At 47.0% G+C, this 24,652-nt stretch overlaps 1 protein-coding gene across 1 annotated transcript in view; it reads right to left on the bottom strand.

The window, feature by feature from the left end:
* The window catches only part of B4GALNT3 (beta-1,4-N-acetyl-galactosaminyltransferase 3), a 58,302-nt gene extending 33,998 nt beyond the window's left edge, over positions 1–24,304 (bottom strand). The window contains exon 1 of the mRNA XM_048943031.1: positions 24,108–24,304. Coding sequence (XP_048798988.1) covers positions 24,108–24,255 — 148 coding nt within the window. The 5' untranslated portion in view covers positions 24,256–24,304. The remainder of the gene's footprint in view (positions 1–24,107) is intronic.
* Positions 24,305–24,652: the final 348 nt, after the last annotated feature.

Raw genomic sequence — 24,652 nt, 5'->3', positions numbered from 1 at the left:
AGACCTCATCTACCTTGAAACCAGTATGATTTATATGCTATCTACTGTTTTATGGGAAAAGTTCCTAGTGCTGTCTCCAGGGATGCTGATGATCACTGTGTGTGCCTTTGACTTTCCATTGTCCCAGGGCAGTCCACTCCTGACTATTCTTTAAATCCACTTTTTCTGCATACTACTACAAGAATGCAGAATTTCTGAGGGTGGAAGGCTCATCTGGAAGACATCTAGACCAATACTCTGCCCAGAGCAGGATCAACAGAATGGGTTGCTAAGGATCACGTCCAGTCAGGTTTTGAGTAACTTCAATCACAGAGACCCCAAAACTTCTTTGAGCAACCTGCTCCAGTGCCTGACCACCCTTAGAAGAAAACTTTTTTTACAGTTTTTAAACAGAATTTCTCCTTTTTGGTTTGTATCCATCGCCTCTTTTCCTTCACCTAGATGCTGGTAAGAAGAGTGTCTCCTCATTCCTTACCTTCTTCTATTAGGTAGATCTTTGCTACAGGGGCACATCTGTGATTCACATTCAACTTGGCATCCGCCAGGACCCCACAGTCCTTTCCTGCAAAGCTGCTTTCCAGCTGGATGGCCCCAGCCTGTACTGGGGCATGAAGTCATTCTTCTCAGAGAGGAAGGAATTATTAGCACGTCCCTTTGTTGAACTTGATGAGGTTCTTCTGAGTTCATTTCTCCAGAGCTTTGCTTAGGTCCCTTCATTTGGCAGCATAAGCATCTGGTCTATCAACCCCTTCTTCTAGTTTTACACCGTCTCAAAATTTGCTGAGAGTGTGCTTTGTCTTATTATCCTAATAACTAACTATACTATAACTAACGGAGACATTAAATAGTATTTGCCCCACTATCCTAGTGTATGCCAGTGACTGATTCCCAGCTGTGTTTTGTACCACTTGACATTTGTGTTCTTATGTCTGTCCTCATGAACCTCCATCAGCTGCAGCAATCTTTTAGTGATCTAGATTGGCCTTGCAGTGGCATAGGCCAGTTTTGACAGTTCTCATAGGTACAGCTCATCAGGTTCCAGGGACTTGTATCTGTCCAGTCCATTTAAGTGTTTCTCAACCTGACCCTCTTCCACCAAGTGTGCATCTTCTTTGTTTTTAATTTTTCCTCTGGACTGAGGGGCATGACATTCCTCATGGCCAGTTTTACCCGACTCACATTTTCCCCTATCTTCCTTTTGCTGTTGATATGCCTGTACAAGTCCTTCTTGTTGCCCTTCACATCTCCTCCAGATGCGTTTTGGCTTTTCCAGATCCATCTCTGCACACTGAGACTGTATCTCTAGATTTCTTCCTAGCTGACCCAATCCTGCTGTCACCTCCTGTATGCTTTCTTTTTATGTTTGAGCTTATTCAGAAGCATCTTGTCCACTCAAGCAGGCCTTCTACCACCATTGCTTGACTTCCTGCATGCTCCTTCAGCTTGCAGGAGGTGATCCATGAACAACCAAGCAGTTCTCCTGGATCCCCTGCTCCACAGGACTATCTCCCACGTGAATCTCTGTGGCAGCTCCCTGCTCATGGCAGTCTGCTCTTCAGAAATTTAAGGCTGTGATCTTGCTCTTAACTCTGACCTGTTCACCACATGAGGCAAAAAGCACCTGTTTAAAGTTGCAAAAAGCAATTTTAAACCAGCTAGTCATCTCAATACATCGATAAATTCGAACTCGGAAAGTTTACAACTTAAATGCTTTTGAAAATTCTGTCTGTAAATACCTTTAAAGTAGAAGTCCCAATGGAAACTGCTGGGATTTGAGCCAAGCCGTGCATGTGCTTTTTTTAAAGCCTGTCCTAAAATGGCAATACAATTAACTACTTTAGAGTTTCCAAGATCTTTGTGAACCTTCCTCTGCCTTTCTGTGCTCTCAGATACTCCACCTCCCCATGGGAAATGCACCTATCCGTTGCAAGTTTCAAATCTGTGATGGAGAGGCTTTGTGATACTGAAAAATGAGAATAGAGGGACAAAAGAGAATAGATCAAATGATACAAATAATGAAAGGTCTTGTAAGCTAAGTTTATTGCTTGTGTTTATCACTGTATTCATGAGATACTGATTTTTCATTTAAGTAAAGCAACCACAGAATAACATTGAGGTTACCACATCAGCATTTCATAGGATTTGGAAAACTTGGGAGCAGAATGTAAATCCTGTTTGCTACAGGATATTAAGGCTTTGTCTATTATATTTTGTAATACACACAACTGCTACTGTTAGACACACTGTTCTGCTTGGACGATCAATGCCAAAATGATGCAATTAGATTCTAAGCAGCCTATTGTCTGGGAGCTTATCCATCCACCCATCCACCCATCCAAAACCTCCCTGTGGTGATGCAATACGCTAGCACATACACTGGCAAACTAAAATAAAATTGCTCACTCCTGTCAGGTTCATTTCTTCATTGCTGCCCTGGATCTTAGCAACAGTTAAGCCAGGAGGGAGATCTGGCTTATTGCAGGAATTGGAGTTGGCACAAGTTCAGAAGGGCCCAACAAGTTACTCTTAAGCATTTGCTCTTTTAGCTGACAGCATGAATGACACTCACACTACTTGATTTTTAACTGTTTTTAAGGATTTGGACTAGCTGACTGAATTTTATCATGTGTTTTTTTTTTGCCGCGCTGAGTATAAAAAATGCAGTTATAAACAGTTCAGCACCGATTTGACATCTCATCACTGAAAAAAAACTGGGAGTTCACCCCACCTGAAAAACAGCTATCTGGGCTTTTGAAAATTCAGTCATTCTAACAGCATCACCAAATGAAGTACTGGGATAAACACTGGAATGTAAATGCAGAAGGAGTACAAACCTTTATTGCCCCACTGCCATGAGAAATGTATTAGTCCATGAATGTGGCCAATTGGTGAAATTTGGGCATCTCCTGGATGCCAGCAAGCTCTCCTTCACTTTTTTTCAGTCACCATTTGATGATGAGAATCACGTGGAAGTTTGCTTTCTGGGAGTAGTGAAGGACTTGATCATCTAACTTTCTATTATCACCAAAAAAGGAAAGGATGAGGAGGCCGACTCTCAGGGTTTGAGCACAGGCTCTGGGCACTCTGATCCTCATTAGAAATTAAAAAAACAAAACAAAACAAAACAAAAACACAAAAAAACCCACATTTATCAGCTAGGAGTCTCTGCATCTCTGAAGCTGGCAAAGTAAGCCTCACTGGATTTGACTTCAAATGCTTATAGCTTTGCATAATTGGGAAACGTTAGAGTAACATTCTTACGTGTCTTCACATATGATCAAAAACATGACACAAAACCAGATGAGACACGCAGCATGCCCCAGATCCTTGGAAAAATCTGTTTGCCAAAGCACTCAGCTGCTGTAAGAGACCCTTCTTGAACTATCTATCTTGGGCCATCTCATGTGAAAGAAAGAGTTTAACCAGTAACTTTCTCCCTGTTACAGACTGTTAAAGAACAGTTACAATAAACACATAGAGCATGCATCATTTTCCGCTGAACTTTTTAGAAATGTTTAGGATGCTTCTAAATTTGAGTCCCATACCTAAACCTAGAAACTCTTGCATGTCTTCTTCATAACAATGGAGTCTGCTTATGTTAGCAGTGCAGTAGCGACTCTGTAGAAATAAGCTTTCATCCAGCAACACCTCAAATGACAGGAAAAGCATATGGGCAAAACATTGTCCTAAAATTATTAGTGAATTAGTGAATACTAGGAAAGAGATTACAGAAGGAAAATGTGCTTTTATTCTACCAGCTCTGTAATAACAAGTTGACTATCTATCTTCTCCTGTCCCTTCTCAGTTGGCCTCCCCAAGCTTTTCATCTGATTTCTTCTCCCTTTCCTTGCACTGTTGGCTACTTCCAGCCTCTGATAGTTTTGAGGTAGCATTCAAATGCTCCCAGTGATACCCCTGGGACTCCTCCTCCTAGTCCTCTCATGTTTCCCCAAGGGCTCTGTCTTCTCTTTCATCAATTGCCTCGAGCCCTGTCCCAGTCTTACAATGCTGGAAAGATATGCAACCCGATAGCATTAATAAAAGATAGCTTGTACCCCCGTTTCCTTTCATCTCTTCTTCTCTGGTGGTAAGTGATCCTCCTGCCACCAAGGCAATGAGCAAGTGCCTGCCTGGGCCAGCACTGCCATGTTGAGCCATGGGACCCACTGCAGGCCAGGCTGCCATCTGAGCAGCATGGCGAGTGAGCCAAGATGCTGCTCCCCTCGGCTGCCCTTGTTTTCTGCCAGCACCTCAGGTGGAGAAAAGCACTGGTGAAACCCTTCTGGCAGAATCACAGAGCCATGGCCAGGGTTGGGTGTGATGGACACTGGCCTGCTACAAGGGCAAGGGAAAACTTTTAACATTAACGTCCTTCCAGTGTAGGGTCACGCTGGATACAGCAAAGTCCTTTTCCCTTTCTGGTCTGACAAGGAGTAGCACTTCACTCAACAGGTGGTGGTGGTGGGAGCAGGACGTGGAGAGGCGCCAGTATTTGTGAACCTGAGACTGAAGATTATATTCCTGTTGAAACCCTGACAGCTTCAACACTGTAAGCAAGAGAGGAGCTGCAGCAGAGCACATTTGCTCAGCAACGGGAGGTACAGGCTTTAATCAGATCCCATAAGAAAACAAAACAGAATTATAGTTGAAGAGGCAATAGGGGACAGCACCTCAGTGTAGCATATTTTTTGTCTTTTAGTTGCTTGCTCTAATTTTTAGATCAAAAGGAAGATTTTAACAGATAGGGCTGCAAATTGCAAAGTGAGACAAAAAAGCCTCGCTCCTTGAAAAAAAACCAACAGGGGTCTTGCCCAATGGTCAAAGCTGCCTAGCTGTGTATTTATGTATACAGCTGCCCACAATTTGTATGGCATTGTGCATCTATAGGACAGAAGGAGCAGAGCAAAACCAAATTGCCACAGAGAGTTACGTTAAAAAGATTCTCTTTACCACTCATCTTCCCAGCAATTAGAGTAGCTTATTCCCAGTTTTCTGGGTGATTGAACCACCCTAGAAGAAAAAACCCAACATATTTTCAACCTATGCTTTTGTTTACTCAGAGAGGGCCAATTTTTAATTCACTTCTTATGAGAACTGGCAACGGGGCTGGATCATCAAAGGGCTAGCCTTAACCAAACCAGAAGGGAAAAAAAAACAATGCCCATGTAATGAACTGTTGCTAAACAACATCAAATACATTTGAGGAGAGTTTGATCTGCTCCTGGAAGTTCCACGAACATACACAGAAAGTGAAATAAATACGTTAGGTTATTTATTGCCATTTCTTCACTCAACTCAAAGAGCTTCTGCCAGAACTACAGTTACTGTGCATACAAGAAAAACCACAGAGGCCCGCCTAGGGCTACTCAGCACACAGATGTGCTCCAAACTTACTGAACTTTGCTGGTTTCAATTAGAGACCAGAGCTAGTTCTTTAACTCTGTGTTACAAAAACTGCTGTCTGAAAAGGCGCAGTGTGTGCACAGTACCTCCCTGTGCATGAAATAAAAGCCCTGCATAGGAATTTAGTAATTAGCAGATCAGATCAGCCCGCTGGTTCATCCCATCAGATAATCTCACTTTGACTGGTGGCCAACATCTAATGTTTAAAAGGCAGAAGGAAAACAACCTTCAAAAGTACCTTTAGCTGTATTACTTTACGGAAGAGAAAAAAAAAACATCCACATGACCTATGCAAACAGTCAGCTTATGCCCTGCAGCACAAATTCAGATTAAACTTCTCTTACCATGTGTAATTGCAAGTGTTATTATTAGTCATAAAATTATCCAACCCTTAAAAAAAAATCCATCCACGCCATTTGCATCATAGGATCCTGCAGCACTCAATTAACAATACTGAAATTATCCTGCACATACATGATAGGTGTTATTTTATACATAATGTTTTTTAATTTAAGGGAGCAACGCCCTTATGCTAAGGAGCAGAAGGAAACCAAGAGACTGATTTCACTTTTGAAGCCACTTTGAATTCTGCTGTAGGACCAGCTTTCACTCTTCTCATTGCAGAAAGAACTTTAAAACCTTATATTCTCCTGTCACATGTAAACCTTTTCTGACTCAACCACCTTTATTGTTCCTGCCCTCTGGACCTTCTCAGACTTCACGATGCCCTACATGCTGAGGCACACTGAGCTAGGTGCACTACACCCCATGGAGTTGTGTTTGGCTCAGCTGCTCCTTTCCCAGCTCTCTCTCATTCATCAGACAACTCTGCTCTGGCTCATGTTGACTTCAGCTCAATGGGAGCCCTTTAGCTGGCTTCAGTGGGCTTAGATCCAGCCCTGGGCCCTCACCGACTGATGCTTCCACCAGCTGCAGTAAATGAGGCAGGCAGCTTTGTTGCTCAGCCAATTTTTACCATGCAGTATAGTGAACAATTCTGGGGTCACTCATCTGCTCCTTTGTTCCCCCTACAAAACAATTTTTGAGATATTTTCTCATATTTTTCAAATCCAAGAAAATGCTGTCTACTGTTACCACTGCTTCCTCAGACAACTTTGGTCTGAGTTTAATTAGTGCCTCACAGCCTGATTGTAACCTCAGAAATGCCGTGGTCAATCCGTAGCAATTCCCCTGAGTTTTGAGAGCAGATTTTAGGCCTTGTAATATTTAGATCTTCTCAGTGCTCCTATGGGGACTGAGCAGCAAGCGGTTGTGGGAGCAGCTCTGGTCAAAATACAAGTGCCGGGGCCTGGCTTTCCTGGACAGTCTGATCATCTAGCAGTGGGCAACCCTGCCCATGGCAGGGGGGTTGGAACTAGGTGACCTTTAAGGTCCTTTCTGATCTAAGCCACTCTATGATTCTATGATTTCAAACCCAGGTGCCCAAAGTGCAGCAGGTTCAACCAGGCCAAGCAGGGAGTTTGCTGCAGCCAGAACCCTACCACAGTATCTTACACTCCCTTCCTGCATGAAAGCTTAGGGACGAGACTGACTTGTCTAATGCCAAGAGCCATGTCTGCAGCCGGTATCAACTCAGGGGAAATCATGACTTTTTAGCCCGGCTTAACAACAGTGTGGGCTGTTCAGCTGCTGCCATGTCCTTGTGTCTGGCTGAGGTAAGAGCCTGCTAAACGTTTGGAAATGACATGAGGTTCTTGGAAGCAACCAATGACATTTGGCCACTCGTATAGGAAATACACTTGTACAAACATTCTTGCAGACAGTTCCCTCATCAGCTTCCCATCACAAAAGGGTGCCAGGGATTAGTTCATCCACCTCGGGGATGGAGTTGACCTGCTGTCTCTGACAATCCAAATCCAGCTGCCCCTGTCCTAGTCTCTTCCATTACTTACTAAGCCTGACTGCTTCTGTGATTGCTTTCTTGGATACTTATCTGTATACCTAATTCTAGTGTATGCTCTGGGTGTATGCCATTCAACACAGGCTTCCCTTTTGCAAGGGAACACAGTCCTTCCAGGAGGCAAGTCCGGGGCCTCCAACACATGAAAGATGTGGAGCTTTTGAGAGAGTCCAAAGGAGGGCCACAGTTATCATCAAAGGGCTGAAGCACCTCTCACATGAAGACAGGCTGAAGGAGATGGGCTGGGGGAGAAACCTCATTGCAGCCTTCCAGTATTTAAAGAGAGTTTATAAACATGAGGGAAATCAACTTTCTATGAGGGTAGATAGTGATATGACAAAGGGGAATGGTTTTAAACTAAAGGAGGGAAGATTTAGAATAGATGTCAAGGGGAAGTTTTTTGCTGAGAAAGTGGTGATGTGCTGGATCAGGTTGGCCAGAGAGGCTGTGGATAAGGCCAGGTGTTTAATGCCAGGTTAGATGAGGCCCTGGGCAATCTGATCTGATGCTTGATCTAGTGGTTGGCTACTCTTCCTGCGGCAGGAGGGTTGGAACGTGATGATCCTTGAGGTCCCTTCCAACCCAAGCTTTTCTATGATTTCTATGATTCTATGACACTGTTCAAACATAGCAGCCTTCTCCTCAGTGCCTTCCCCACTAACTGCCAGCAATTTCACTTGTTTGAGATCTGTATCACTTGTGTCTTTTTCTACCCACATCATGAAGCTCCAACACCATCAGAAAAGCACCTGAATACAAATTCAGCACTGAAATACTCCCGCATCATGTACACATTACTATAGCTGCTTTCTTGGAATATGCTAGCAGCAGCCAAGTGTATGCTGAAGGAAGGAAAGGGCTCCACTTTGCTTTAACAGCCCCTTCCCCTTCACACAAGGCATGGAAGAATCAGCCACATCAAGTTACGTCTTGATCCAATTGAGCTCAACAGGATTTTTGCTACCATTCCCCAGGAGAAAACTATTTGGCTTATGCTGTTTTGCAGAAGGATATACACAGGTGCCTGGAAATGCACATACATCATTTTTGCTGGTTCTTCACCCAGATATAATCACACTTTCTGCTGTTTTAGCACTAACCAATTTAGACTGTACCAAGTTTTTCTTGATTACCAGTTCCTTACTGGTTGTTTCCCAGGCAAAGTGCTTTGGATTGTTGCTGAGACCCTGCAGACCTTTGACCAGCAGCATTCTGGCTCAGGAAATGATTTGCTCAGGCCAGGTATATGGCTGCATGGCTGATTCCAAAACAAAGCAGTCCAGACCACCTGATAGACTCAACACCTGCTGAGTGGAATGAGTAGGCCGTCGAAAGCTATTATTTGTGTATGGCCAAAAGGAGGCATCCTACATTGCAGTACTGTCCACTTTTGCTATTTTTGACAGGAGTAGCTCTGCTCCTGTTGAGCTGGCCTGGAAGCCAGCTCCATCCAGGATGCGGTGGGTGGGAACAATGGCAGAATTGAATTAGGGACTGGATAAAAGCAGGTGACAGTAGTCTTGTAAAAACAGGGGCCATTATTTTCTCACACTTATGGGTCATTAGGAGACCTAGGCAGCTCTCCAGAGACACAGCAGCCCCTCATCCTGCACCTGTCTGGGTTTTCCCACCTCCACATCTCATGGCCACCTGTGCTTAGCCAGCATCACCCACTTAATTGGCGGTTCCCTTGGCCATAACCTATCAGCTTCATCTGACTCCTGTCTGGGATGCCACATTGAGTGGCAGGGTGGGCCTGACATTATGTATTTGATTAATGAGCATCCTTGCTTCTTTTTATCCTGGATTCTTAAGCTAAATTTCTCAGGGTGGGGCAGAGTAGATTCATGTGCTGGAGCTTGGACACAGCAGAAACTTGCCCTGCAGCACCCACTATTGGAAACCAGAGCAGCCTTTCCCAGTGAGCAGAGGCAACACACAATGATTGACACCAGTTCCCCATACATAGCCTTTAGTCAAAGCCTTCCTGATGGAGAGCTATTGAGAGTGGCACTAAAGGGCTGTGCCAGGACAGGAAATCTGGCAAACATTATGGAGCATGTGGGCTTTCAAGGAGACCCTCTTCCCTCAGATGGCTAACCTGGCCCTCTTGTGTGTAGCAGTGAGACAGACAGACACAATCCAGTTGTGATGTTTTTACAGAAAAATACGAGAATGTGCTACAAGGCTGAAATCTTCAGATCCCTACAGGCAGTTTGCATGCTGCCCTGCCCTGTTAAGCACTAAGAAGTGACTGACAGCTAGTAATGACGCTTGTTACCTTGGCTGTAGGAACACAAACAAGATTCTCAAAGTTCAAGAATGTTTCTCAGAATTTTAGACTTGTTAAAATACATATTTTTTTCACCTACAAGTGACAACCCTTAAGCTTAAGAACTCTGCATAATGGCTTCTTTGTGTTTCCTTTAGGAAGGTGCCCAGCACCTTCAGGTACTTGTGTACCTGCCAGCACTGGAAAACTACAGAAACACCCAAGGAGAGGAATGGGAAGATCTTATAATTCTGATTAAGCAAAGGGAGATTAAGAAAGCCTTTGTTAAGCAACTGAGGAACAGGATGCTGAAGCGAATATGGGTACACTTCCTGATAAACTACAATCTCTAAATATACATGTATCTCGGGCTACAGTCCTAAGTCTGAAGAGGTGTACATGTTACAGGCTCAGCTGCTTTCTTATCAGGAGCTGGGATGATAGTTCAGTGCAGAAAGCCCTAAGATGGGAAGAGCAAGAACTGCCACCAGCCCAGATGAAGAAAAGCTGAGTGAAAGCTGTACAAGCTGCACAGAGTGCGGGAGGCACACAGAAATTAGCAGTGGCTCTGTATGATGTTGTCTGCGTCCCACTATGCTCTCCTCTGGGAGAAAGATGCTACCTCTTGCAGCTCTGCTGCTCCAGCCCATGGAGCTCATTGCAACTGAAACAGGCATGTGTGCAGCTATGTCATCAGGATGTGTTGTGCACAGCAAGGAAGGGAAGGACAAGAGGATGGCCTGTGCAGAGGAGGAGGCAGGCAGGTGTGAAAAGTAAAGATGGCTGCTCAGGATCAGGGTACAGAGGCAGTGCAATGCTGAGGATGCTGACATTCTCTGCTGTGCTGTATGGACCAACCCAGTGAGCAGTTGGCATGGGATGGGGTCAGAACTTGAAATGGAAACATAGTTGCAACCCTAGAAAGGAAAATTGTAAGAGCCATGGCCACAGCATGTCTTATTTATGTGAGATCTGAACTACCACCTTCACAACCACTGCTCTGAACTGCTAAGAAGGCAAGAAGGGGAAAAAAAATGTAACACAGAGCATGTTGTGCAGGGGGGAGCTTGGCAGCAGAGAGAAAGGCTTTCAAGGTCATGCAAGCATGAAGGGGAACACTGCAAGAGCAGTACTAGGTGAGGTCAGCAACTTGCAGGCATGTGCACGCTGAGGTAGATGGGTATTCATGCAGAAAGTGAGCATATGGGGGTACATCTGCACACCCTGAGAGCACAGGGGAGCATGCAGCTGTGAGTGGAAGGGATACGTGGAGCCCCTCGGCCAGAGGAGAGACATGTAGCAGGGTGAAGCAGAGCAGTGCGTGGCTTGCAAGTGTGCATCCATAACCATGCAGACGGGAATGGTAGGAGGTGAGGCAGTGTATAGCAGCAATCCCATGTTGCAAGTCTTTCTGTATGCTGGGGTTACCTGGGCACTGCCAACTTTGTCTGGGCAGGAAGACAGCAGCACCTATCAGAGAAATATTACTCACTGAAGTCTCTTAATTCTGGTGCTTTTGATGCATACATGTCCTACACAGAGAGGATCTCTGGGTGACAGGGAAATCAAGAGAAACCCAGTGCTGACAAGGGACCAACACCAGAGGGAAAGCTCATTGACAGTGACTGGAATCACTTGCTCATCTCATTGCCTCCAGGGGCAGAACACAGCCTGCATCATTCAGTTTTAACAAAGCATCAACATCTGTGATCTTATAAATCTTAAGATGAACTTTAATGTCAACCCTGGTGTAAAAATATCAAGGTAGAGTGTAAATTAATAGACTCACACCTTGGCTCTATACAAACGAAACCACTGCAGCAGATGAATCCATTATGCAGAACAGACACACAGAAAAGCTAGCATGGAAGGCTTGCCTCTGGCCTACAAAGCAATGCATGAAGTACTGCAGGAAGCTTAAGGGTAGTTTAGTAGCACACTACTGGGCAGCTAGAACCCCCAACTCACCTCACCTACCCATTGCACCATGGCCACCTCAAGCTCAGAGGGAAGAGTTGCAACCAGGGGTTCATCCATGCAGGCCACCCTGGGTCAACCAAATGCATGTAAAATTATCCTAGCTCTAACCCAACTGTCTGGCATTCAATTTCTGGGCCAAAGAAAAGAGGACAAGTGAAGTACAGGGGCTGTAGTTCTTCTGCCAGGAAGTTCTACTTCTTAGCCCAGAGCAAACAGGGTTTGATTAGGTGTGCTCAGCAAACAAGAGGAGCACATGGAGATGCCTTTAGAATCTGAGTGTGCACATCTGCAGAGTGTAGTTACAGACATTTCTTTACAAAGCTACAGATCCAGATAGTACTAACGCATCTACTTAAAAGAACAAAAATTACAGAAGAATGCAAAGCAAAGCATTTTTACTTTGGCCTTACAGGGAGCTAAGTCCCAAGCACCCATAACAAACACAGCAAATAAAATCCAAGAAGTGTGAAAGGAGAATTGTAGCCTATGCACCTCCCACTGTACAAATGCACTCACAGCACAAACTTGTGCAATCCAGGACAAAACCACCACTCCACACACTGCCTGCAAGAGCAAGAGCAGAAAGGTGTGAAAATGAGAAAGCAGTCCTGTACCAGAGGATTTGCCAAATTGGTGTGAGAAGGAGAAGATGGAGCCTCCTTTTCCCTCATCCTCCAAGCTAAGTCTCTAAGTAATACTTCACTTTGTTGGGTTTGGGGCAAATCCTTACCAGCAAAAACATCCACCTGAGCTGGACTTGACAGAGCGTGCAATTCATTTTGCAGCTGCCTCAGCCCATATGTTTCACCTTTCTTACCCATGCTAAAAATACCTCAGTGGCCTTCACGGACTCCTCATTCCACCTTTGGCAGGAAAAAAGGGAAGCCAGGGACCCACAGGACAGTTTTGCTTCCCTTGCTTTGCTGGAATGAGACACATACCATGGTGGTCACAGGAGGCAAGCACCTAGACCTGATGCAGGTGCACAGATGGACACTGCCAGCACCACATCCCTCCAGCCTCCAGGGCTCTTCCCTTCCAACCAATGCAGCAGAGACCTAGCAGACGGCTGGCACACCCACTGTAAAATCTCCAGACACAACTGGAGAGGCCAGTTGGCACATTGGCTGGTTGACACATGAGGTGCAGCCATTCCATCTGCTCATTTCTCTGTTGTTTGTAGGAAAAGGGGTAAAAGGAGAATTTCATTTGCCTTTCAACAGAAACATCACCAGACAGACTATGAACATGCCATCATAGATTTTTATTTCTTTCTGCCATTGGCCTAACTTTCTCCATAAGCAGTGCCTGCCAGCACTCCTTTAGCTCCTTGCCATTGAGGTGCTCTGGAAACAGAGCTCCTTGCAGACAGGACCTTCACAGGGCACGTCAAGCAGACCCCACATGTCCAGCATGACTCCACTTCAGCACTTGCATCCTGGCACCCAACACATTGCTGGGGAAAAAAAAAAAAATCTCAATACAAACCTCGATTACATTTATTTTGGGTTTTATTTTGGCTGACTGGGATGTTCAAATTGCTCCACTATGCGATTAGGGATCAAGTTCCTATCTCCGCTGCATCTTTCCACCCATTTCTTGCTCCAGGGCTGTGCAATTCAAGCAAGGGCAATGAACGGGAAATGTCAAAGGTGAGAACCTTTGAAGTGAGGTATGCCTGAGGCATCCACGCCAGCAGGATACCAGCAGGTCTGGCTGGGTCCAGCATAGTGGTCAGTATGAAACAATGTAGTCACTACAATTATCTGAATGGAGATTGTAGCAAGGTGTGGATTGGCCTCTTCTCCCAAGTAACAGTGATAGGATGAGAGGTAATGGCTTTAAGTTGCTCCAGGGGTGGTTCGAGCTGGATATTACGAAAAATTTCTTCTCAGAAAGAGTGGTGAAGCAGTGGAACAGGCTGCCCAGGTAGAGTCACCATCCCTGGAGGTTTTCAAGAAAAGGGCAGATGTCACACTGGGTGAGGTGACTTAGTGGTATGGTGGCGATGGATTGACGGTTGGACTAGATGGTCTCAGTGGTCTTCCAATTTTATTGATTCTGTGATCCCGTGAATGTGCTTTCCCCTTGAACTGGAGTCAGTGGGAGCCCAATTAATGCTCTCTCTTCACAGAGATCAAGTGTTTCAAAAGGCTAAGTAACTATTGTCATTAGTATCACAGGGGTACAGGCCACTGAAGGGCCTTGTCCTGGAGCTTCAGCTAGTCAGCAGCACCCCATTCCCCCAAACTGGATCTGTAACCACCACACCACACCCCTCTCAGCCATAAAAAGACAAGTGCTCATTTACGGTGGGCGCTACTGAGGGCAGCAAATTCCTCAGCAGCTTGTTCTGGCAGGGTGGGAGCACTGAAATAGTTTTATGACAGCAGCCAAACCCCACATCTGCCCAGAAAACCTCTCCCCGAGCAGAGAGTTATCCAGGAGCAGAAGCTGGCCTCCCAGCCTGTTTACATATTCAAAGAGAGGCAGAGAAGGAAGCAGAGCTCTGGGAATAAGGATTTCCTCCCAGCCGCTCCAGCCCTCCCCCCCCCCTCAGTGGCACCCTGAGGCACCAGATGTGGCAGCAGGCCAGCAGCAGGCCTGCCGCTCTGTGTGGAGCGATTCAGGGCTGCACTCATCTCCCCCTTGCCAGGCCTGGCTGGGTCAGACGCGGCATTTGGCAAGAGCAAAGCTCCCTGCTAATTTTAGCCTCCAGCTCTCCACCCAGGCAGCTGGAGAGCTGCGGAAAGCTGGGCAGCACTGAGGTGAGGGCTGGAGATTCTGTCTTCAAACGGCCCGCATGCTTCCAGCTAAATATAAACCCATGGCGGGTGGGGGACGGAGCGAGGCCGCGTCACAGCTCCCCAGAGACCTGTTGCTGGAGCTCGCCTGCTGCCCGGAGGGCTGAAAATCCCAAGACCATGACAGGATCCCATGTGTTACACATATTTACAGAGTTATGAGCATTTGTGAGGATGAAGCAGGTAACCACGCGCTGCAAGTGATGCAGAGCAGTGCAGCACAGAGCACCACGCTAGGTACAGGGAAACCAGATGTCTTGGCAGGCACTACTGCAGTAAAAAGCCACCATGGTACCAATTTTCAAGGCATCAAAAACCCCTGTGACAGCAAGCATGCTCTTAGCCACCTAGGTAGAGTTGCTTACAACCAGTTGCTAGCAGCTTCTGTAATTACTCCTGCGTTTTCCTTTTTAAAACTCAGAGTCAGCAGTTTACCCTGTACCCTCCAACCTCTTCCTTCATCTCCTCTCCTTTTGATCTCTGCACCCAACACCACCGGTCCCAGCCTCTGCTCCACTGAAATCTAAAGCATTTACTTCTAATTCAGACTTCAGCTCTTTGTTACCCACTGCTTTTGGGTGGCCACCAGCATTTTCTGACCACTCTGCTTCAACACTCACCTCACTATGCTCCATTTCTGGCTTTCTCTTTCTCAAATAATTCCCTTGGCCTACATTCCCAAACACTGCTGCTTCTTTCCTGCTTTACTCATCTTTCAGATTTCTTTCTTCCTCTACTTTTTCAAGAGCTGCAAGACACTGAAACATTTCTTTCCCCTCCTCAGCATCTCTATGCGTGATACCTAATTAAAACAGAGCTACACAAAAAAGGAAGTGAACAGCAGCACAGGTGAGCAGCATCATGCCAGCTACAGAGAAACATATTTGGAAAGCCATGAGCAGCAAAACTATATGAAATTCAGGTTGAGTGATGGCCACCACAGCTCCACCATTGGAGCAGGTGACTGACAGACAAGTAAACACACATGAAGGGCTGCAGCTATTAACTGCGTGGGGAAGAGAACACCCACTACCAAGGTTACAGCTTGTCAAACCCTGGTGTCACAAAGCACAGCTCATTCCCTGAAGAGGCAGGAGACCAAAACAACAGAGACAGAAATAGAACATGTCTATCAGAGGATAAAAAAGTTCCCAGCATAGCTTAGTACAGAGCAATGCAGATGTCCTTCACCTTGTACACTGAAAAAGCTTTTCCTTCCCCAAGGAAGTGGATGTGAAAGAGCAGGACCGAGAACTGCCCTGAGAGTCAACAGACAAGGAGCCATGGCAGCACAGAAAGAGGCAACAGAGCAAATTTCCCCAGCCCATGTGCTTGTGTAGGCCATGAAAAATTAAACACCTTTATAAAGAGAATTTTGTTTGTGAAGGGAAAGGAGAATCGTGGCCAATACCAAAGAATTTCTGATGCTTGAGGTGCTTGCAGAGCACCTGGAAAACAGGTGAACAGGGCAAAACCTTTTACCACAAGCTGCCATTAGGGCTGTGTTTGGCCCTTTCTCTTGTTTTGCCTTTTGTGTTTGGCCTAGCTCTTTCCTAGGACCTGGATGAACTCAAATCCATAGGGATATTTGCTGTAGGGGGACAATCCTAGAGAGGCATCACCCAAGGCTCTGTAAAAGTCCAATTATAAATGCTTGAAATAGTGTCCTATTCATAGAATATCCCTAGAATATAAGGGTCACTGAGTCCAACTCCTGGCTCCAATCAGGCCTGCTGAGCTAAAACATCCTATAGACACAGGGCTGGACTTTCAACTAAAAAACTAAGCGAAAGCTAAATGAATAATACTCAGTATTTTGAGAATAAACACTAATTCTGCAGTCCACAGTCAACACACTGGTTGCTTTTGCAGTACAAACCCACTCTGCAGACTGACTGAAAGCCTAAGGGAGATAGTGATTGCAGGCACTTGCTAGCACAGGAAACAGAGATACAGCAGCACATTATACGATGGTCTGTCTTGACTGAAAACAAATTAAAACCTCTCAGCTGGCCTGCTCACAGCAAACCACAGGCTGCAGCAGCTAGCACTGATGCTGGCAGTGAGTTGCTGCAGCAGGTCAGGGAGCCTATTAGTACGTGGCAGTCTGGGCAGGATATTCTCAGCCCTCAGTAAGTTTTGTTCTATGGCCTAGATGGGGTTAATAGCAACCAGACATGACTACCACAATTTTACAGATAGCAACATTAAATAATGTAAATAAAACTAATTTAGGAAGTGAAGCATTTACGAGAAGGGCTGGAGACAGCTTAACTAGGTTCAAACAAACAGCAGCGCTGAGGAAGCTGCCGGAGCTGCCAGCACCACGTACATGGGCCAAGTCAAACAGCCCACACTAATGACATGGAAATAAGTGGCCCCTTGAAGCAAGGCAGAAGCATATTTATTTAAAATGGCAGGAAAAAATACACATATTGTGGATGTAGATTATTCTCCCATCAAGAGAGCTTTACCAGGCAACTCTGCAGCCTAACAGGAGATGATACAGATCAAGAGTTTTTTACTGGTAAAAGAGATGTAACAGTACCTGACAAGGAACTGCTGTTCAACATGCATGAATTTACAAAATTCCAGTGAAAAACAGCCTTCCATCGAAACCTTCTAATTCCTGATACCTACAATCCAGTGGGCCAGTGGAAAAGAAAGTTAAAAATACACAAGATGCCTGTTACGGAAAACCTTGTAGTTAAGCCTCTGGTCTGTATTTAGTGTTTTTACATTACTGAGTCGTGCTGGCTGTCAACTGCTCATATTTTGCTCGATTGGAAACAAAACCCAGGAATATTTAGTCTGTCTGAAATCAAGGTCACTGGGGACTTGTAGATGAGATGGAAACCAGGCAGCACAAAACCAACCCATGTATGATGCAAAGGTCTGGGACACAATTCGCATCTGCTATGGAAAACAGTGACACAGAGAAGCAAGAATAGCACAAGATGTAATATTTTTGCCATTATAAATGTACAATATAGAGTAATGGATGACAGCTTCTCCAGATTCTAAAAAGAAAGGAGAGAAGAAGCCACATCCAGTCCTTTTTCTTCAAAATAAATAAGTCTCAAATGGGACAGTCATATCACACCAAAATAACCAAGCCTGAGGAAATAAAACCAGAGTTAGTGAACTTATGAGAGTAGCACTGATGCTTCAGAGAGACTCACAGGTTCACCTGGCAATCTTTGTATCATCTGAAGTGATCCACACCTCAGCAACTAACTGAATCTGGTTGCTCACTGTGGCTAATATAAATAATTTCTCATGCCAACATGAATCCCTGTGATGTCTTTGGAGAGGGCTGATTGACAGCAATGTTCCCCTACATAACCTTAAACACTTCCAAGTGCAGAGGGCTCTCCCCAGCCCAGAAATACCAAAGCCTTGTGCTAAAATGGCATGGGGGAGTTTCTTGGGTAGAGATGCAGAAGAGCTCTGGTCAAAACCTGGCCAAAGTCAGTAGAGGTAGACCTGGTTTCTTTTATTCTTCTGCTTTGGATGCTATGCATTGGATTGTTGGGGTTTTTTTGGTGTTTGTTTTTTTTTTTCCCCCTTCTTCTTTTAAGCTTCCAGAAATCATTCAGAAATGAGTTTGGAAGACTGAACAAGAGATGAGCTCAGACTGCAAAGACCCAAAGCTGGAGGTGTATTTTGGCTTGGCTGATTAAACACGCAGACTACAAATGTCTCAGATCATAAAAAGTAGAAGTAGCTAAGGACCAAGTTCACACCTGTTCCCACCCAAGGCATTATGTGTGTCTTTCTTAGATCTCCCACCACATTAAATATGATAGCTTATTTCCTTTTCTGGCAAGCCCTTCTCAACTACTACTGCAGGCTTAGGGGAAAAAAAAAAAAGCTGTTACATTGGGAAGTGTCTGAAAAAAGGAATATCAGTGCACAGCAAGAAAAAACAGAACAGGGAAACATCAAAACATCAAGTACACAAATTCCATCTACTCTTAAGGCAATCACTGTAAACACAGGAGGAAAAAGTCTATCATCCCACAATTCCTATTGCCATGACCTACAGTAGAGCATACAGGAAGACATCCTGCTTTTCACAGCATTGCAGACACTGGTAATTCCATACCAGGAGATGAAAGATATCACCTCTCCCAGTGCCCCTCTGCCTCCACATCTGCCTGAACCTGCAGGTGAGAGGCACAAGACAAAGCCTTCGTGCTGACAGCTCAGTGCCAGCCACCCGCGGAGATGCACCTCCAGAAGACAATAGCGTTCCTCTGCCAAGCGCACGGTGTGGAGCAGGCACAGAGGAAGGCACAGCTCCCCAGTATATGAGTAATCCTCGCAGCCTGATTCAACAGGACAGGAAGGTGTGGTGTGAGAGTACGCATTGTGCTGGCACACCTTTACACAAACCTGTCACAGGTAACGTATGTAGTCAGAGGGGTGGTGCAAGAGCTTCTTTCTAATAATAATACAGTCTCTGCCTGGCCCCAGAAAGTCCCCAAATCGCTTGCAGATGGTGGGCCAGGTTCCAAGAGAGCAAACACTCACAGCTCTCATGCAGCATGCAGGGAGCCAGGCGTTGGGCGCCGCTCCAGAAAGAGGTTACATACAAGTCAGATCCCGACCTGACTTTGCGTCAAGAAGTGGAAAAAGCCAGATTCACAAGCTGCTTGCTGTATGTGCACGGGAAGGAATCGATTGCCTCCAAGTCAAAAACCCATCCTGCCCGCAGTGCTTGCCTTCTCCCAAATCATGGTGTGCCTCAAGAAACGGTGTTGGCGCAGGTCACTGCTAACCAGTGTCTCGTTTCTGTCTTCAGAGGTGCCAGATGAACGGCCCCAGCTCTCAGCCTGTCCCGGTAAGGGAGGTGTTCCATCCCTTGGATCATTTTTGTGGCCCTCTTCTGGATGTGCTCCAATAGACCCACATCTCTCCTTTACTGAGGATTCCACATCTGGATGCAGTACTCCAGTGAGGTCTCACCAGCGCAGAACATAGGAGCAGGTATCTAGCTTGACTTTCCCACTAAAGGGAAACAGTAAAGGTTTGGCCACCCGTGGAGCACCACATGCTTGAACCTCTCATTGTGGGCACTCAGCAGCCTTCGGTGCAATTAGCTATGCAAAAGAGTGATACTGAGCATGCACGGGCAAGTAAGTGTAAGTGTGAGCAATTTCAAAAGCCAGACAGTGTGCACGTGAACAAAGCTGCACATCTGAGCATGCACAGCCTTATGCATAGGTGCAATGAGGTTATAGAAGTGGATGAATTACATTGAGCAACTTCAGTATTTCACAGCTGCCTCCTAGCACACAGACATGCACCCGCCAGGACTCAGGATAGGTTTTATGCAGTTCACGCTGCTCTGTAATAACCTGGAGCCAATTTTCTAGGGGTGGAAACATTAAAGGCACACATACTGGGGATGGGAAGTTTTGTCATATGTGAATTTACAAGCACATCTCCCTGGATTCTCCTGAGTCCCTCCTATTTCCTGCTTCAGACACTGGAACTGCATGCTGCTGAATTAGAGCAACAGCCCAGGACCCAAGAAATGAGACTGTCACAAACCCAAGTGGGAAGACAATGTAGTCCCAGCATTGCTTACACACAACGCAGAAATACGGAGGAGCAGGGGTGGGTTGGAGCAGCCAGGAGGAGCAGGTTAAAGCAGGGCCCGTTACTCTCTTACTTCTACAAGCAGCATCTCCCAGCAATTTCATCTAATCCTGCACACCCTGCTCTAACCTGGCTCAGCATCACTCACCTGCGATAAAGGAAATCAGTGCAAGTGACTTATGGCCTCACAAAACAGCACAGCCTTCACAGAAGAAAAAACAAGACAGCAGAGCAATAGCTGGGACTGACCTTGTCTCTAAGCTTGTTCACTGATTCACTTTTATGATGTTGATACAAACTTTTAAAGCAAAGAGGGATTCTGCACAGAGGGATTCACTTATCCACACTGAGCACGGTTTTCTCTCAGGAAGACCTCTCCCTGCCCTCGCTCACTGTCCTGACTGTGCTGCCAAGCCAACAGCACTGCAGAACACAGAACTCGGACTCGAGCCCCGCTGCTCTGTGCTTCACTGTTGCTTCCTCCCTTCCCTACTCTTCACTCACTCATCCGGTCCTTGGTGGATGCCATGTCTATGGGAATTCAAAGCCAGGATGGAGGGGCTCTGAGCAACCTGATCGAGCTGTGTTCATACCAGGAGAGTTGGACCAGATGACCTTTAAGGGTCCTTTCCATCCCTAATGATTCTGTGATTCTAAAAAGAAGATCCTTGCCTTCAGCACTCACTGGTGGGGCGAAGCTTGCTGTGTGGCAACCAGCAGAGATGGGAAAAGCACTTCTGCTCAGAGCCTGCCACGAGGCAGCCAGCGCAAGCTGCCAGTGCCCAGGTTCCTTGGCAGGGAGGCAGCATCCTGCCTGCTACAACTTGTGTCAGATGACAAGAAGCCACATCCAATGGGAAGAGAGTTGTGCCCCATCTTCTGCTCGCATCAGCGTGCTTGGTTTTCCTCCCTCAGCTGAAAACATGTTTATTTAAGATTCCTATAAATACCTACTGAGCAGCAGGACAGCCAAATATGCTCAATTAACAAAAAAAAAAGAAAGAAAAATAAAAGAAACAAGCACACCTCCCAGTAACAACAGGAGCACTCTCCTGCCCAGGAGACAACAGCCCTGCCTGTAAAGCTTTCCTCCATATTCTCATATTTAGGGATATCTTGATGCAGCCACACTTGAAGGTATTACTTTCTTTTTAACCAGACTGGCTGCTCATTTCAGTATTACCTTCAGAGGAAGGTGCCATTCCTGAGGGCCCACATGTTCACCCAGCCCTTCCCATCTGTCCTCAGGAATCCCACAGCCAGAGATTCTCCCTGCACAGTGATGCAATGACCATGACCACTGAGTACCAATTATTACAGTAGATTCTCTGAGGTCCTTTATGCTCTCCCAGCCAGTGTTATTTATTTTCCTCTGTACTGGCCACTAGAGAGGCCATACCTCGAGTGCTGTGTTCAGTTTTAGGTCCTTCATTACAAGAAAGACACTCAGGCCCTGGAATGTGTCCAAAGAAGGGCAATGAAGCTGTGATGGATCTGGAGCATATGTCTTATGGGGAGCAGCGGAAGGAGCTGGGATTATTCAGTCTGGAGAAGAGGAGGCTCAGGGGAGACCTTATTGCTCTCTACAATGACCTGAAAAGGAGCTTGTGGTGAGTTGGGGTCAGCCTCTTCTCCTGAACAGCAACAGGACAAGAGGTAATGGCCTCAAATTGTGCCAGGGGATGTTCAGGTTGGATGTTAGGAAACATTTACTTTCAGGAGTAGTGCTGCATTGGGCATAGGCTGCCCAGGGAGATGGTTGAGTCACTGTTCCTGGAGGTATTCAAGAACCATGTTGGATGTGGCACTGAGGGACATGGTTAATGGGCATGGTGGGGATGAGTTGGGGTTGGACTAAGTGATCTTAGTGGTCTTTTCCAACCTTAGTGATTTGATTCTTTGATTCCATGATTAATATGCTTAACTCGTTGCATAGCAGAGTTCCACATACAAAAAAGGAGGAGAGTCAAGGTCACAGCTCTGAAGCACCATTTAACTCCACTGTCTGCAGCCATTGCAGATTTACTTCTCCCACTCCACACTGACCTCTTGAGGGAGAGCAGCATGAAGCTGGGGAGAACAGCCATGCCCAAGGACCTCTCTGCACACACATATCCATTCCTTCATAGGCAGTTCTACAACGCTTTTCTGGGGGCATGAAGATCAATTACAGACATAGACAAAAACAGATCTCCCCTAGCTCCTTTCCATGATCTACAGATCTTGGAACAGATCTACAGCTTTCTGCTTCAAGGAAGGAGCCTTATAGCCTTTTACCTAGAAAAATTATTGAGTAAACAGCCTTTGTATTTTATCAGCAATAACTAGGGAGGCTGTTGCATCAGGTCATTAGAGATGGCAGCTCTTGGTTGGTTCCCAGCTGTGACTTACAGAGGGCTCCCACCTGGGACGCATGAAGGAAAAAAAAGCATTAATTGCTCTGAGAATCACCCCCTCCTCTGCCAGCTCTCCAGGACCTCTGGAAAGAGCCACCACACAGGGTCACAAACACAGCCAACCCAGTCCCAAGAGAAGAAAACACTATTTTGTTCTAACAAGCAGAAGAAAACAAATACGAGTTGTTTTTCATTCCAGCTCCAGATTTCTTTTCAAACAAAGCAGGCTTCTGGAGGTACAGGGTGAGAAGAAGGGTGGGGAAGGTCATGGATTAACCCCACTCTGCTGGCAGCTTCCGAGATGCTCCCCAGGAGGCCAGGGAATGCAACCTCAATACCCAGCACTCTGGTGCAGCAGGGATCCTGATGAGGCTGCACCCTTCCCTCCTTGTGGCACCAGCAACCATGGTGGGTTGGGAGAGAATGCAACTTTTTATTAAACTTGAATATAATACAGTTGTTTTCCTCATCTTCTGTTTTAGTTGGTAGGGACCACAGTCGTGTCACTGTTTCCAGTTTCAGTCTTGAAACAGGATGAATTTTCTAAGATGTAAGAGTAGTTCCTGCCTAAAGGCAGAGGGGAAGAACCCAGAGCATAACAGCACTTCCTTGCTTGCATTCCTGCTATTCTCACCTCTGTCCCAGCCCTTTCTCTTACTCCCTCTCCCTTTGCATTGCTACCAGTACAAGCACCTTCACCGTGTGCCTGCACACACCCAGCCCTTTCCCCTTATCACCTCGCTCTCTCCCTTGCTGCACCACAGGAGCCCTCTTCAAGTTTACAGTGTTTTGGAGTGTGTTGGCAGGCTAGTATGCAGCAGGAATCATAGAACCATAGAATAACATTGGAAAAGATCTCAAAGATCATCAGGTTCAACCATAGACCCACCCCACCGTGCCCACTGCCCACGTCCCTCAGTGCCACATCCACATGGTCACTGAACACCTCCAGGGATGATGACTCCACCACCTCCCTGGGCAGCCTGTGCCACAGCAGCACCACTCTTTTGAAGAAGGACTCTTTCTTAATGTCCAACCTGGATGCTTGGCTACATTGCATAGACGATGCCACTTGGCACAGGCTCATCTTCCCCATCCCAACTAACTTCACCATGCATAAAAACAGCATCACAGATATAGGATCCTTTCCAGCCACCAAAATCAGACCCCTGGGCTGGAATAAAAACACGGTTTTAACCTGAAGATCACAGATAACAGGGAACAAATGGACCAGCTGATGGTCTGGTCCTGTAGGGGCTTTGTGGGAGCAGATACCCCTGGAGCACCCTGCACAGCTACAGCTGATAACCTGGTTGCTGACACCAAGGGAAAAGGAAAAAGGAAAGGGAAAAGGAAAAAAAGGAAAAAAAAAAAAGGAATCTGCCCGCACCCAATCTCCTCCCTGCTGTTCTCCTCCAAGTTCGCACCAAGCACACCGTTACCAGGCCAGCAGCGCGCATCTCCCGGGTGCGCGTTGCCTCCTCCTGTACGTACGGACATACCGCCGCCGTCCCGTTAAGGCGATACTCAAAGCGCCGGCTTCGAGCCCGCCCATCGGACTCCGCAAACCCGGCCGGGTCCCGCGTCGTCACAGCCCTCCAAACAGAGCCGACGGCAAGAAGGCGAAATCCCGACACTGGCCCCTCTCTCGCGACACAAACCTCAGCTCCGGCCCCGGCACCGGGCAAAGAGACGAGGCACAGAACGGGACGGGCGATACTTACTGCGCACAGGGCCGGCTCCGCCGCCGGGTCCCGCCGCCGCCAGCAGCTCCAGGTAGGCGGCCCAGAGCCCGAGCGCCAGCGCGCCCAGGGCCAGCAGCAGCCGTAAGAGCCGCCGCCGCCGCAGGCGCGCCAGCAGCCGGCCCCGCATGGCGCCGCTCAGGGCGCCGGGCCCCCTCCGCCCCGGGCCATGCTCCCGCCGCCGGGCCGCTCCGCACAGCACCGGCTGGGCTCGGCCCCCCTCCGCGGGGCGGGCCCAGGTGCGGGGCGGCGCCGCGGCCCCGCGGGGGCAGCTCCCGGGCGGGCTCTGCCGCCGCTCCCCGCACCTGCCTCCTCCCCGCGGCGCCGCAGCGCTGCCCGGCCTCGGGTCGCCCCCTCCGCCCGGGAGGGTCGGTACCCTCCGGCACGGAGTTGGGGGATGATAGCTGACATCTCTGGGAGGTGCTGACCTGCCTCTTCGCTCTGCGCTGCTGAGACAGCGCTGGAGCACTGCATCTAGATGTGGACTCCTCGGTACGGGACAGACAGGGACCTGTTGGAGCGCGTCC

The sequence above is a fragment of the Lagopus muta genome, chromosome 1 (genome assembly GCF_023343835.1).
Source record: "Lagopus muta isolate bLagMut1 chromosome 1, bLagMut1 primary, whole genome shotgun sequence".
Lineage (NCBI taxonomy): Eukaryota > Metazoa > Chordata > Aves > Galliformes > Phasianidae > Lagopus > Lagopus muta.
The sequence above is the reverse complement of the archived record's forward strand: the minus strand, read 5'-3'. Positions and strand labels throughout refer to the sequence as shown.